The following is a 12,601-nucleotide window of genomic DNA, read 5'->3' on the forward strand; positions in this document are numbered from 1 at the left end:
ATGGAGTTACACCATGTAAGGCTAGTGTGAGAGAAGGACAAGGGATGAAATCCAGGCCACAGCAAAGTTAATAGCAGAACTCTCCCTAACTTCAATGAGGCAAGGATTTCACCCCAGTCCCCGTCTCTACCCACTCAGGCTGATCTAAACAAGCAGTACTGGAGTGAAAGGCTCTATATCCCATTAGTCACCCCTTGGTCCAGTCCATCCCCTCCCTTTGCTGTACGTTTCAATCTTTGGAGTACCATCCATGAGACACGTTTGGTTTGGTTTGTTTCCACAGGTAAATGTGAATGCAAAGAACAAGTTTTAGGGAATCCCAAGGTCTTCTGTGGAATGAAATACACATATGGTGAGTTACATATTCTTGTTGGGTTGGGTTATTGTTGGCACATAATGGGCAGTTTGAGGAGTCTGTGTAAGACTGTAAGAACAGCATAGCTGGTGCTTAGCCCATAAAATGAATTAAAACAGCAAAAGCTGAAGAAAGGATGTCATAAAATTTACCTCTCTTATTGCAACTTACAGGAAAAGCCAAGTATCAGAGGTGGATTCCCATGAACACTCACTGGGCACATCACTTGGCAGACACCCAGTTTGCCTGTGTTCTGATTATACCCAAGATAATTTTCAAGGAGCAATTATAGAGAAAATTACTTGTTTATTTACAAATTTGGAACTCTACCCGGCATGTCTTGATTTTCAGTGGGAGGACTGGGTGCACAAGAAACACAGGACAGGAGCTTTATTTGATGCAAGTTGCCTCAGTATATAGGCAATGCACAAAATATATAATTATAAACACACACACACACACACACCCTCATATATACACTATGCATAACGGCCAAGCATAATCAAGTGTCCTACTCTATTATCCACCCACTAACCACTAGAAAATCCCCTTGGCTGAAGGACCAATACTAAAAGGAAGACCTTGTCCAAAAGGTCCACCCAGCACCATTGCTTAGAGGCCACCAGCTCTGAGCTCTGATAACTCACAAGAGGGAGTGATTTCCATGGGCACAGACCATTCACTGAGAAGACTCTTCTGCCAACCCTTAAGCATTCACTCCTAAGGACTGGCACCCTCTCAACAAGAGCATTTGTTATTGAGACTTAAAGGAGTAAGGAGAAAACGTTGTCTATGGTGAGCCGTGCAGCTGAATACCAGTGAACTGTCTCCTTTATACCGTGCAGGGGAAGGAATTCTTTGTATAACACTCCCTTCATTTCATGAGCTTTCAAACTTTTTTGCACCTGCTCTGTCCCGTGCTAGAGTTTAAAATGCATTGAGAGATAATCCATGCCATTACAGACTGCGCAGTGACCCACAAAGAAAAGTTCAAGGGGCCGCATGTCACTGAAATATGGCCCTGGCTTAGCGGTATTAGAAAAAAATCCATCTCTGCTTTGCTTTGCTTCCTGACTGCGATAGTGACAGTGTTTAATCTAGCCAAAGATAAGAAATAAAAGCAAAAAAACAACTTCATAAATCTTATCTGAAGTGCACTCAGGCCTCCCACCCTTTCATTACTCAGTGTTGCAGGGTGTCAGCTAAATTACAGAGACAACAGCTGAATTGTAGGGTTCATCATAAGCGTGAAGTGAGGGGCTGCAGTGTAGAAGGGGGATCTTCTTATATTTTTTAATATGGTCTCTAAATAAAGCAACATCATAAGAAGCTGTTAAATACCATCCCCGGCATCACGGCTCTCCTAGAGGTCATTTCTGCAGCAGCCTGCGTAGCATAGCAGCAGGACTGTACGGGTATGTCCACACTGCAGCTGTAGGTGTAATTTTCAGCTCGGGTAGATGTACATGAGCTAGCTTTGATCAATCTTAGTTCACTGAAAATAGCAGTGTATGTGTAGCCACGGCTGTGTGGGCAACAGGATGGGCGAGCTGCCCAAGTGCCATCCTGACTGAGACCCTAGGAGTGTACTCAGGCAGCCAGCCCAACCCCCCACCTGCACTACCATGACTACACTGCTATTTTTAGTGCACTAGCTCAATCAGAGGTAGTGCGGGTATGTCTACCCAAGCTGGGAATCACACCTCCAGAGCCTGCAGAGATATACCCAGCAGGTTTTGTTCACAACACAAAGTGCAGAAAGAGAAACCGGTTCACAGGTATGGAGACACTGCTCTGCATTGTACGGCTGGCAGACATCCATCCCAGCCTCCCGGCTCCCCAGTGTAAGAGGAGAAAAGATCTGCTGTGAGAAGAAAGTGGGGGTGACTCTGGGCATCGGCAAGCCCAAACGCCAGTGGGCAGTGGCCCTCCTGTTTTAGTTTCATTACTCGGACATGTGCAGGAGCGTTGGTAGCTAGAGATGAGCAGGATTGTTGGGGTGGGGTGCTGTTCAGACACCTGTCATTCTACTTCGTGTGCCTCGACCAAGGTTTGCAAAAGCAGGAGCCTAAAGTTTGGTTTCTAAAAGTATATTGAAGCTGAACAAAAGTGCAGAAAAAGCAGCAGTTCCCACTGACCTCCATGGGAGCATTTCGAAAGTCAGGCCACTCAGCATCTCCTTACCCCCTGGTCTTCAGGATGGGCGGGCATCTGGCACAGTTACTGTTCAAATAAAACTAACCCAGCGTTCTGTCCAGCAACTGCAAAGTATTGATTTCTGCATGTCACTAGTCTGACAGTACGACTTGCAGGGTACGGCTACACTACAGTCACAGGGTGTGATTGCAGCTCAAGTGCACACACCTGAGCAAGCTTTAATCTAGCTAGCTCAAGTCCTGGAGCAGTGAAATTAAGGCAACACTCGCTTTGGTGAGGACTAGCCTGCGAGAACTGCTGAGGGATCTTGTTCAGCCGCAGCTGAAGCCCATGCAGCTGCAGCTTCACTGCTACAGCTATCCATGCTAGCTAAATTAAAGCTAGTTTAGGTCTGAGCTGCAATCACACCCTGCGACTGCAGTGGAGACAAACCCACACAGTCTCAGCCTAAATATGTAAACTCTCGGGCTAATTCTGCAGTGTAGAGTCACTTTAGCTGTGTTACTCAACACTGCAGTAGAAAGAGAGGTGGATGTGACCATTTTATCTATTGCTGCTTTTGAAATTGTGCCCTCCCAGTGGTGAAAGCAAAGATTTTATCAGCCCACGACAAAGGCTCCCATGCAGAAGTAAACGTGAAGATCAAGAAAGTATTGAAATCAACAAAGTTTAAGATTCTGCGAGGAAAGCGAACTCTCTATCCGGAATCCTGGACTAACAGAGGCTGCACCTGTCCAATTCTTAATCCTGGTAGGTATATGGCTTTGACTCTGTGAAAAGTATGTCCCCATCAAGTTTATACTGATTTCTTCCTCGTTCCTCCACCCCATCCTTCAGTGCATTTAATTTATAGTCCTGCACTAAGACACTGGATTTTACTCCATCATTTAAACCCCAAGAGCAGTCTCAGTGGAATACTTTTATTTGGTATAGAAAATCCTTATTCACTTCACATGTTGTGAAGTGTGAAACTGCTATTTGTAAAGCAGAATTACAGTAGTACAGCTTTACATAGCTAATCCACAGTCACTCACTGCTCTCACTACTGAAAGCAGCTGCATGTTGAGCCAGGCACCTACAAGATAGAGTTCTTTTCAAATCTAATTTTGCTTTAGATCCATAATAACATGTTCAAGTTTTCAGTTCTAGATATGGTCAAATTACTGTTCTACTGTTATAGCTTTCTCTCAAAGGAGCGCACACCTAGAATGTCTTCTTCAAAAGTAGTGTTGAATTAATTTAGGCTAAAATGACATGGAAGAAGCTCTTTCTTTTGGGGGTGAGTGGGAAGCTTTAGCTTCATCATCTTTGCTCATCTTCTTTCAGTGAACAGCTGTTTAGGTTTCAAATGAAGTGTAATCAATGCTGATAAAACAGTGCATTGATCATCACAGGAATCAAGAAATTCAGAGGCAGAATTTTTCAGTAGAGAGAAACTAAAATCCACCTAAACTATCTTTTTTACTATTCAAGACAAGCGATCAGCTAGTAACTAATTTAAGGGAAACATTTTCTTTTTACAATGTTTGCATATAATTTTAGGGGTTACCTGAACAAAATGTAGATTCCAATACTGAGGATTCCTTTACAATAGGAAGATTTAGCAATAGGAAGATTTTTCACTAAGTGAGAAGAAGGTCATCTGCAAGATTATTACTGTAAGACATCAGATCACTCAAAAAGGATACCTTGTGGAGATTTTTGCAATCTTTTGTCGTCGTTAGAAATATTGCTCAGTGTTTGGCCTCGAACCTAGTAGACAGAAGGTGGGAGAGATGTACTTAGGAATTCTTTCTAATATACTTCTCATGGTACAGGGGATAGGGTGAATCAGCATCCCTATGCTTAAGTTTATTATTTAAGCACATAAGACCTTGGATTGTCGCAAAAATTCATAAACATTTTAATGCAAGAGATACAGGTTCTTAATGTTTCCATATGCAAAGCAAAGGCAAACAGGAAAGGCGATTTTCTGATCTCAGCTCTACTGGTATAAAGCTGAAGAAACTCCATTAGGGTTGAAGAACAAAGAATATTATAGTTCAGATACTCAACTGGTGTAAAACAGTGAAAATCTATTGACTTCAGTGAAATGTTACTAATTCATACCAGCAGAGAATCTAGCTCTGTATTTCACCAAATTAAAGGCCAAACACAGAGTGAATTAATATAGCTGCTACTCAGACATCTAAGAAGAGTCGGAGATGCGTTCTCTGAGGCAAGTATTCAAAAACCTGCATTTGGTACACATCAATTGTAAATTTATGTAAATGTGCAAATTGCTCTTACCTATGTTAGTTTTCAATAGGTGAAGCTTAGTAGCAATTAAATTGCTGCATGCTGAAATAAGAACTGAGAAACATCTGCTCACTCTGGGGATGTGGTCTGTCAGGGAGAACCATTAGACAAATACCTCTGTCATCTCTGATAGCACATTCACTTCAGCTACTCTTGTGCCCCTTTTGTGTTCATCTTTATGGGAGCATTTGAAAATTTTCCTATCAAAAATGTTTGTGAAAAGCAAAATGAGTGTACGCCCATGGAAACTACGCTTTAATTTTGCACACACGTATTTGTATATACTTCCAATTATGGAACAGAGCCAATTCTATGACTTATGTGGCCAATCACAAGCAACATAGCTCAGATTTTCAGTTTTGTGGCCCTGATCCACCACTGTCCTACTCCAGTTTTATGCAAGTGTAAACCTGGAGTTACACAATGACAAACCATCCAATATTGGGTGAATTGTTTGCAATCCATCCATACTGTAAAAACACTTTTTAAAATTAATTGAATGAGTTCAAGTAATGAATAAATTTAAGGAAATAGTGATATACTTACAAATATTCCCTAAGCAGGAAAAGGGTCTAAGGCCCTGATTCTTCAATGAGATAGCATGAGAAGACCCTGTACCAACACAAAGCTCTGCTGCAGGCTCAGGGATCTGCTTCCATGGAGCTCATCACTGGATCAAGGCTTTTATTTGTAGTCTTGTGATAGCTGATGTTTTTCTTAATGCCCCAGCTCCTGGAGTCCTGTGATTGCAAAAGAATCTCAGCTTTCATTTTAAAAATAGTAAGTTTCTAGCCCTCATGGTCATGAAGAAAAACTTGAAAGCATGAACCAAATGCACTGTTCACACCCACAAACTAGAAGGCAAGTAAAAAAGAATCTGAAATTTAATTTTTGGCCAGTTGGCAGTATTGCATTTGTAAGTTAAATGACCCATTTACTCTTCTCTTAGTGTAGGAACTATAACCTTCAGATCAATAAAAACCACGAACAGCAGGACAAAAAAGTCAAAGCAGACATGAAATGATTTCCTCACAGATAACTTCTCAGATAACAACATCTCCTAAAACACGAAAGAGATCGAAGTAGAAAGAGAGAAAAATAGTGTAAAAATATCATGTTTTCATTCTGTCCCAGCAATACGGAGCAGCGGCTTGGATCTTAGAGTTTCCAGCCAGAAAATCTAAAAACACTCATCAAATCGCACCACCCTGGTGCTCAGATGATAAGCTAGCTGAGTTCCTACAAGGAATATTTCCAACACACACACAGAAGTGAACTAAGAAGACAGTAAACACAGAAGATTTAAGTGTCTCAATCACCTTCAAGGAAGCAGACTCCACTTCCTAATTGCAGCACTGCCAAACATAGGAAAATAACAGAGTTCCTCACAACTAAAAGCAAGGAATTTGAGATGAAATTCACAACCTTGAAGAACAGAATGAGACATCTAAGGAAGTGTTTTTGTTTTATTTTTGTATTTGCATGAAGACAGCTGAGCAGCTTTTAAAAAAAAGCAAGTCTACAACATCAACTGCTAAATAAAAAAAAACTTGCTCCCATACTCAGAGCGTCATACCAAGCTGCCTCCTCTAGAGAGATTTTATGATCCTTTGAAAAATGATGTTTCTAACAAAAATGTTGATACAGCCATAGTGAGTGCTCTGCAAATAGCCATACTGTGATATGTATCCTGTGTTTACCTTACAGAAAGATGACTGCCTTTGCCCAAAAACTCAGATGTAACAGATAGTAAATTGTATCAAATTATATAAATATCTGTGTCCCCTTTACTTGTGGAATTGATACTTTTAAAATGGTCTTCGCCTGTTAAAAATAACACTATCTACTTTGGGCTAAATCCGCAGCTGTGCCTAGGGAGTTATAGGTGGCAAAGATGGCTCTAAGCCAGCTTTCTCTTGTCCGGATCTTGAGGCTGGCTGGGACAAGTTAGAGCAGCCACACCCCTGACATTCTACCTTTGGAACACTCCCTACGATGGTTGGGGGAGCCAGGAGAGTCTAGTGCAGAGCCCACTATGCCATCTTTACACTAGCTGTAGCTGTCCATTACTCTGTGTTGTACAGCCCCTAGCACAATGGGGTCCTGAGCTTGGCTGGGGCCTGTGGGTGCTATCATAATATAAATAGGAATAATCATCACCATCCCCTGACTCCAGGAGAATCCTCAGCTACCCGGCTAGGACAGCTTTTAGATTCCTGTGTGCCCTCAGGATCTGGCCCAGTGTTTCTTCACATAACTTGCAGCCTTATATGAAACAGCTAGGGCCTCATTCTGCCCCCACTGGCCCTGACTCAACAAGGTATTCAGAAAGCATGTGCCTAGCTTGAAGCATGTGAGTCACCGCATTGAGTTCAATGGGACTGCTCCCGTGTTTAAAGTCTGGCACGTGCTTAAGCACCTTCCTGAATCAGTGCCAGAGCCAGTAATCTGGTATAAATTAAGCAATTCCACTGCAGTGAACAGAGTTACACCTGTGTAAAATCAGGTGAGTTCAGAATCAGGCCTGTGGCATCAAAAGCATGTGATGGAGCCATGTACCAGGATTCTATGTCACTGCGTTTCACTGGATTTTGGAAGCATCTAGAATTCAGGCAAGATTTTTGAAGGACGCTGCTAACATATCTCTGAAATGTCTGGGTGAGGCAGAATTTAATGAAGCACGTTTTGGTTTGAATGCAAGCCCTCAGGCACCCTCCAGGTGCTCATTCCAGTTCTTCTACTAGCCCCATTGCCTCATTTGGAGTATCTCATAGCTAATTGGGTTCCTAAAGGCACTTAACCTGCAGCTGTGGATGTCCATGACAGGAGAGGAATACATATGGAACTTGCCTTACTGATCTGCAGCAGATCCTGTATTTTTAAATATCTAAAACCTGATAGATAATTTCATTCATTATTGGTGAGAATAACTGCTTTGCTAGGCTACACTATTCTAATCTGTTTAAATTATGAGCCTTAATTCACCTTTAGCTGTAGAGCTAAATATAGTGGCATGGAAATATTTACCTGATTTTCCCCTTTAATGCCACCTTTATGACATGTATACACACACACACACATTAGACAAGTTGTACACATGCCGTGCCAGCTTTGCATGGGCAACTGGGGCTCAACAGGAATGAAATCTGCCCCTGTGCAGAAGAAGGTCAACATGAAGCCTGTGGATCATTTATGTCCCACATATGCCCTAATTTGAGAATTTAAGTGGGGTCTGAGTAATGCCTAAACCTTATGCTGGCTGCGCAGGAGTGAATTTAACCCAGCAACTTCTATTAAGTCTGTAAAGAGAGGGTATGAAAATGAGCACCTTTTACCCAGCACCTCCTCTATCTCCACAGCTCTTCCCACATGCCACTTGCCTATATAGTGTAAGTCACCACCAGATTCAGAGCTTGACAACAGCATCTCATGCAGATCTCACTGTCAGTTGGGGCACAGGGCTGACTTTGATGCATCTCTCTCTATATACAGTATTTCTACACAAATGTAGGGTTTTTTTCTTCAGAATAGCTACTTATATTAACTTTCAGTGTAGATATCTTTTTAAGCATTCTGCCATACAAACCCTGACCACTTTGATGATTTGCAGGCTTGGAATACCTTGTGGCAGGGCATGAGGAAGTACGGACTGGGAGACTGATAGTCAATATGAAAAGTTTTGTACACCAGTGGAAATCAGCTCTTGGAAGAAAAGTCTTGGAGATTTTAAAAAGAGACTGCAACTAGAAGTGCACAAACAGGTAGGGCATTTCTTTATGCACAAAATGCAAACTTCACAGACAGAAGACCTCTGAAATGAAAACTGGAATGTAAGAAAATAGTGCCCAATTTGTAGAGTGGTGTTCCGATTCATAGGCTCTGTCTCGTTTAAGCCTTCCAGGTCAGTGTTGGTGTACTCTCCTGGAACTGCTTTGGAAGGGTGCACATATGAGCCAATGTTACATTCAAAAAAATGTAGGGTCTGATTCTCATCTCACATACCCCAGTGTAATTGTGGAGTAACTCCACTGAAGTCAGTGAAGTTACACCACTATAAAATTGGCATAAATGAGAGGAAAATCATGCCCACAAACTAAAGAGGATGGACAAAAAATTGCTGCCAGTCACACCAGTGTAAATCCTGACTATCTTCAGTGAAGTTGAGGGCGTTCCCTGTATTTACACTGCTGTACTGTGACTGAGTCTTGACTGCAGTCATTGGGAGTGATTGCAGCTCAGGCCAAAGTACACAGCTAGCTCTAATCCCCACAGCTCGGATCCTGGAGCAGTGAAGCTGCAGCAGCTCATGCTGCACAAACCTGTCTGCAACCCTGGATTTGCAGGGCTAACGACACTGAAGCCTGCCCTGCCGTGGTGTCACTACTCCAGTACTTGAGCTAGCGAGATTAAAGCTAGCTTGGGTACATCAACTCAAGCTGTGGTCACATCCCATGATTGCAGTATAGCCAGACCCTAAGATCAGACTTTGGCCCACTACTTATAACAGCTTTCTATAGAACTGGAAATATTGTTTGTATCAGTGGGAGAGCTCTGTTGGCAACATGTCATTTGCAGTTACTCTGTAGTAGCACAAGGTCTGATGAGGATGTGCCATCATCAAAAACAGTTGTGCATGCTTTTAAAGGAATGTGTAGGATTTAACTTAGGGCCAAATTGTTTTTTCACTTACACCAGTGTGAACCTGTCGAAGTCAATGGAATGACTCTGTGTTTACACCAGAATAACTAAGAGCCGAATCCAGCCCTTTGTCAGCAATGTTGTTTTACTAAAGAGGTGCAGCGTATGTGAAGTTTTGTCCACAAAGTGTTAAAACTGATCCTATCCAAATGTAAATATGTCATTGTATAAAGCACTTTACTACCTGCCGCTTCATGGTGTGGCAAGTTTAATGTTGTTTGAGAGAAAAAGGGGTGAAGATGGCCTACAAACAACCTATTGAAACAGAAGCACTCCAGAAGACCCCTAAATGTGGACAACATTAATGGTATAAAGGGAATAGTCCTCTTTGGTCTTGGCACTGACCGCTCAGAGAATCCAAGGATGCAATCTGAAAGATAATGTACTTGCACTGAAGTCCCAATTTCAGACCAGAGTTTGAACCCGATGGGTATAGACTATAATGAGACTTCACAAACAGCATAGAGAACAAGAGACTAAGAAGCAAGAATGCAATTGCCAGAGGATAAGAACTCTGCCTGCGGACAAAGAGATGGACTTTTTAAGTGAAAAGAACTCTGTTTCACATATCACAGCCCCGTAATTCATGGCAGATCTAGAGCTTATTTTATTTTCGATGTTAGTATTTAAAACTGAACATTACATTTGTTTTCCCCTGTGTTTTTATTTACGGTATATATGACCATTTTCCATTTTAACAGCAATTTATGGGACATATCACAGTTATTGCCATTTCCAACACTAGATTATACCTTTTCTGTAACCCATCTTTAAACTTCAGTACATAAAGTGTATTCTGTTTATGAGCATGAGGGGAAAAAAGAGGAGGAACTGCAATGCCATAAAAAAATTCAAGTCTGCCAATCTGCTTCACAAATGTATTTCTCTTTCAGGGTCGTGTTGACTCACAAAAATGATGCTATTTTGGTAATTTGTTTTTATATCTCATGTATGTAATAAATATGATATGATTTCAAAAGCCTGATCTTTCACTCCCATTTACATCTCTAGTAATATTGTTCTGACACCCGCAATGCAAGGAAAAAAGAAAGCCATTGTACAGCAGAATTTTATTCTCTTTGGTTTCAGAGTAGCAGCCGTGTTAGTTTGTATTCGCAAAAAGAAAAGGAGGACTTGTGACACCTTAGAGACTAACAAATTTATTTGAGCATAAGCTTTCGTGAGCTACAGCTCACTTCATCGGATGAAATTCATCTTTGGTGAAATTCAGCCCTTGTGCAAAGAATCAGCACAAGGCCTAAGTACTATGTAATTCACATTTTTGTCCTATTTTGAGGGGTGTCAAATGTAGGCCCTCTGCACAGGGGTTATTTCATCCTTAATGTCGTTTAGACTTGGCCAGAATCTGGTACTCACAGAAAAGCAATAGCCTGAGTTGGAGAGTGGCTACACATGAATACCAGGCCAGTGATGATCCAAATCACGCTAACCCATTGTCCCTCCAGCTCTCATTTGAAACTGAAAGGGGAAGATGCTGTGGGAAATTAAAACCAAACAAAAAAGGCCTACAGCTAACAAAACAAAAGTAAAATCATTCACAGGTACTGAAAAGGAATGGCCAGAAGGCACAGGCGGTGAACTACTCTATAGGTTTCAGAGTAACAGCCGTGTTAGTCTGTATTTGCAAAAAGAAAAGGAGTACTTGTGGCACCTTAGAGACCAACCAATTTATTTGAGCATAAGCTTTCGTGAGCTACATCGGTGCATCCGATGAAGTGAGCTGTAGCTCACAAAAGCTTATGCTCAAATAAATTGGTTAGTCTCTAAGGTGCCACAAGTACTCCTTTTCTTTTTATTCTATAGGTAACACCTCCTCCGTTAGATATACACATCCTGGGTGTACTCTGTTAATCAGAAACCAAAGGGTTAATTATCTCACAGTGGCACTGATTTCTCTCCTTCCAGTTCTTCCCCAATGGAAAAACATAGAGGACTGGGGTCAGGTCTACTCTCATGAGACTGGGTTTGCCTCACCCGGGAAGAAGTAAGAGTTTTAGCTTCTGGAACCCAGGGAGATCTGCATGGATCTTTGAGTGGGGGAAGATCCCTACAGAAATATGGGGACTCCACACCAACTCTCTTCACCCTTCTGGCTCTCTTGCCCATGAAACCCCATTCCGGCTCCAACGGAAATGTAACAGAGCCTCAAACTATATTAGATTTTCTGCAGATTCTCTGAGCATTGGTGGGGGAATTATATACTTCCCTTTGGACAGCCCCCTTCCTGCACAGAGCTGACCATATGGTCAGGAACAGGGACCAACAGAGCCACAGAGGCTACTGAACCTTTCTCTTCTGCGGGGGCAGGAGAGATGTATGTGCAGAGACTACCTCCACCCACAGATCAACATAGAATGAACTGGCCTAGTTTATGCACAGGGACTAAGTTAAACACAGTGCAGATTGCTGTGTTCGTAGTGGCTCGAGGGCTTTGGCCACAGTAAATGGTGCCCTATTGCAAATGACAATCAAACCAGCCCTTGTAGTCTCATTAGTTAGTCTTCAGAGTAGCAGCTGTGTTAATCTGTATTCGCAAAAACAAAAGGAAGACTTGTGGCACCTTAGAGACTAACCAATTTATTTGAGCATGAGCTTTCATGAGCTACAGCTCACTTCATCGGATGCACGGCATGCCGTGCATCCGATGAAGTGAGCTGTAGCTCACGAAAGCTCATGCTCAAATAAATTGGTTAGTCTCTAAGGTGCCACAAGTCCTCCTGTTCTTATTAGTTAGTCTGGAGACAACTATGCCACTGAGTGGCTTGACAGCACCTGCAGAGGAGGGCTTCAGAGCAGGTGAGGCTGATGGTTAGATCTCTTTTACTCTTCAAAATCCCTTTTTATGCTTAAGGAAAAGCGCAACATTTCATTAAGTGTGTCCAGTAACTAATGACTATATTTACATAGTATTGGTACAGCATTTTAAGTCTTCAGTAAACAACCTGCTTAAATCTCGAAAACGAATTAGAATGGCTGGAGAGGCAGAATCTGCTGTGGGGAAGAGAGATGTCTGCTTACAGTGTATTATCTGGGCCTGTGATTGAGGCAGTCTACCCGTGAGGGCAGGGAAGG

At 42.1% G+C, this 12,601-nt stretch overlaps 1 protein-coding gene across 3 annotated transcripts in view; it reads left to right on the top strand.

Moving 5' to 3' along the window:
* NTN4 (netrin 4) overlaps positions 1-10,487 on the top strand; it is a 97,722-nt gene extending 87,235 nt beyond the window's left edge. The window contains exons 8-11 of one of the 3 annotated variants that reach the window (XM_073327493.2): positions 284-352; positions 3,092-3,262; positions 8,421-8,571; positions 9,506-10,487. In XM_073327493.2, coding sequence (XP_073183594.2) covers positions 284-352; positions 3,092-3,262; positions 8,421-8,557 — 377 coding nt within the window. In that variant the 3' untranslated portion in view covers positions 8,558-8,571; positions 9,506-10,487. The other 2 variants (XM_073327494.2, XM_078851109.1) reach the window with 2 other exon arrangements.
* The last annotated feature ends 2,114 nt before the right edge of the window (positions 10,488-12,601 follow it).

This window comes from Lepidochelys kempii, chromosome 1 (assembly GCF_965140285.1).
Source record: "Lepidochelys kempii isolate rLepKem1 chromosome 1, rLepKem1.hap1, whole genome shotgun sequence".
NCBI classification, from domain to species: domain Eukaryota; kingdom Metazoa; phylum Chordata; order Testudines; family Cheloniidae; genus Lepidochelys; species Lepidochelys kempii.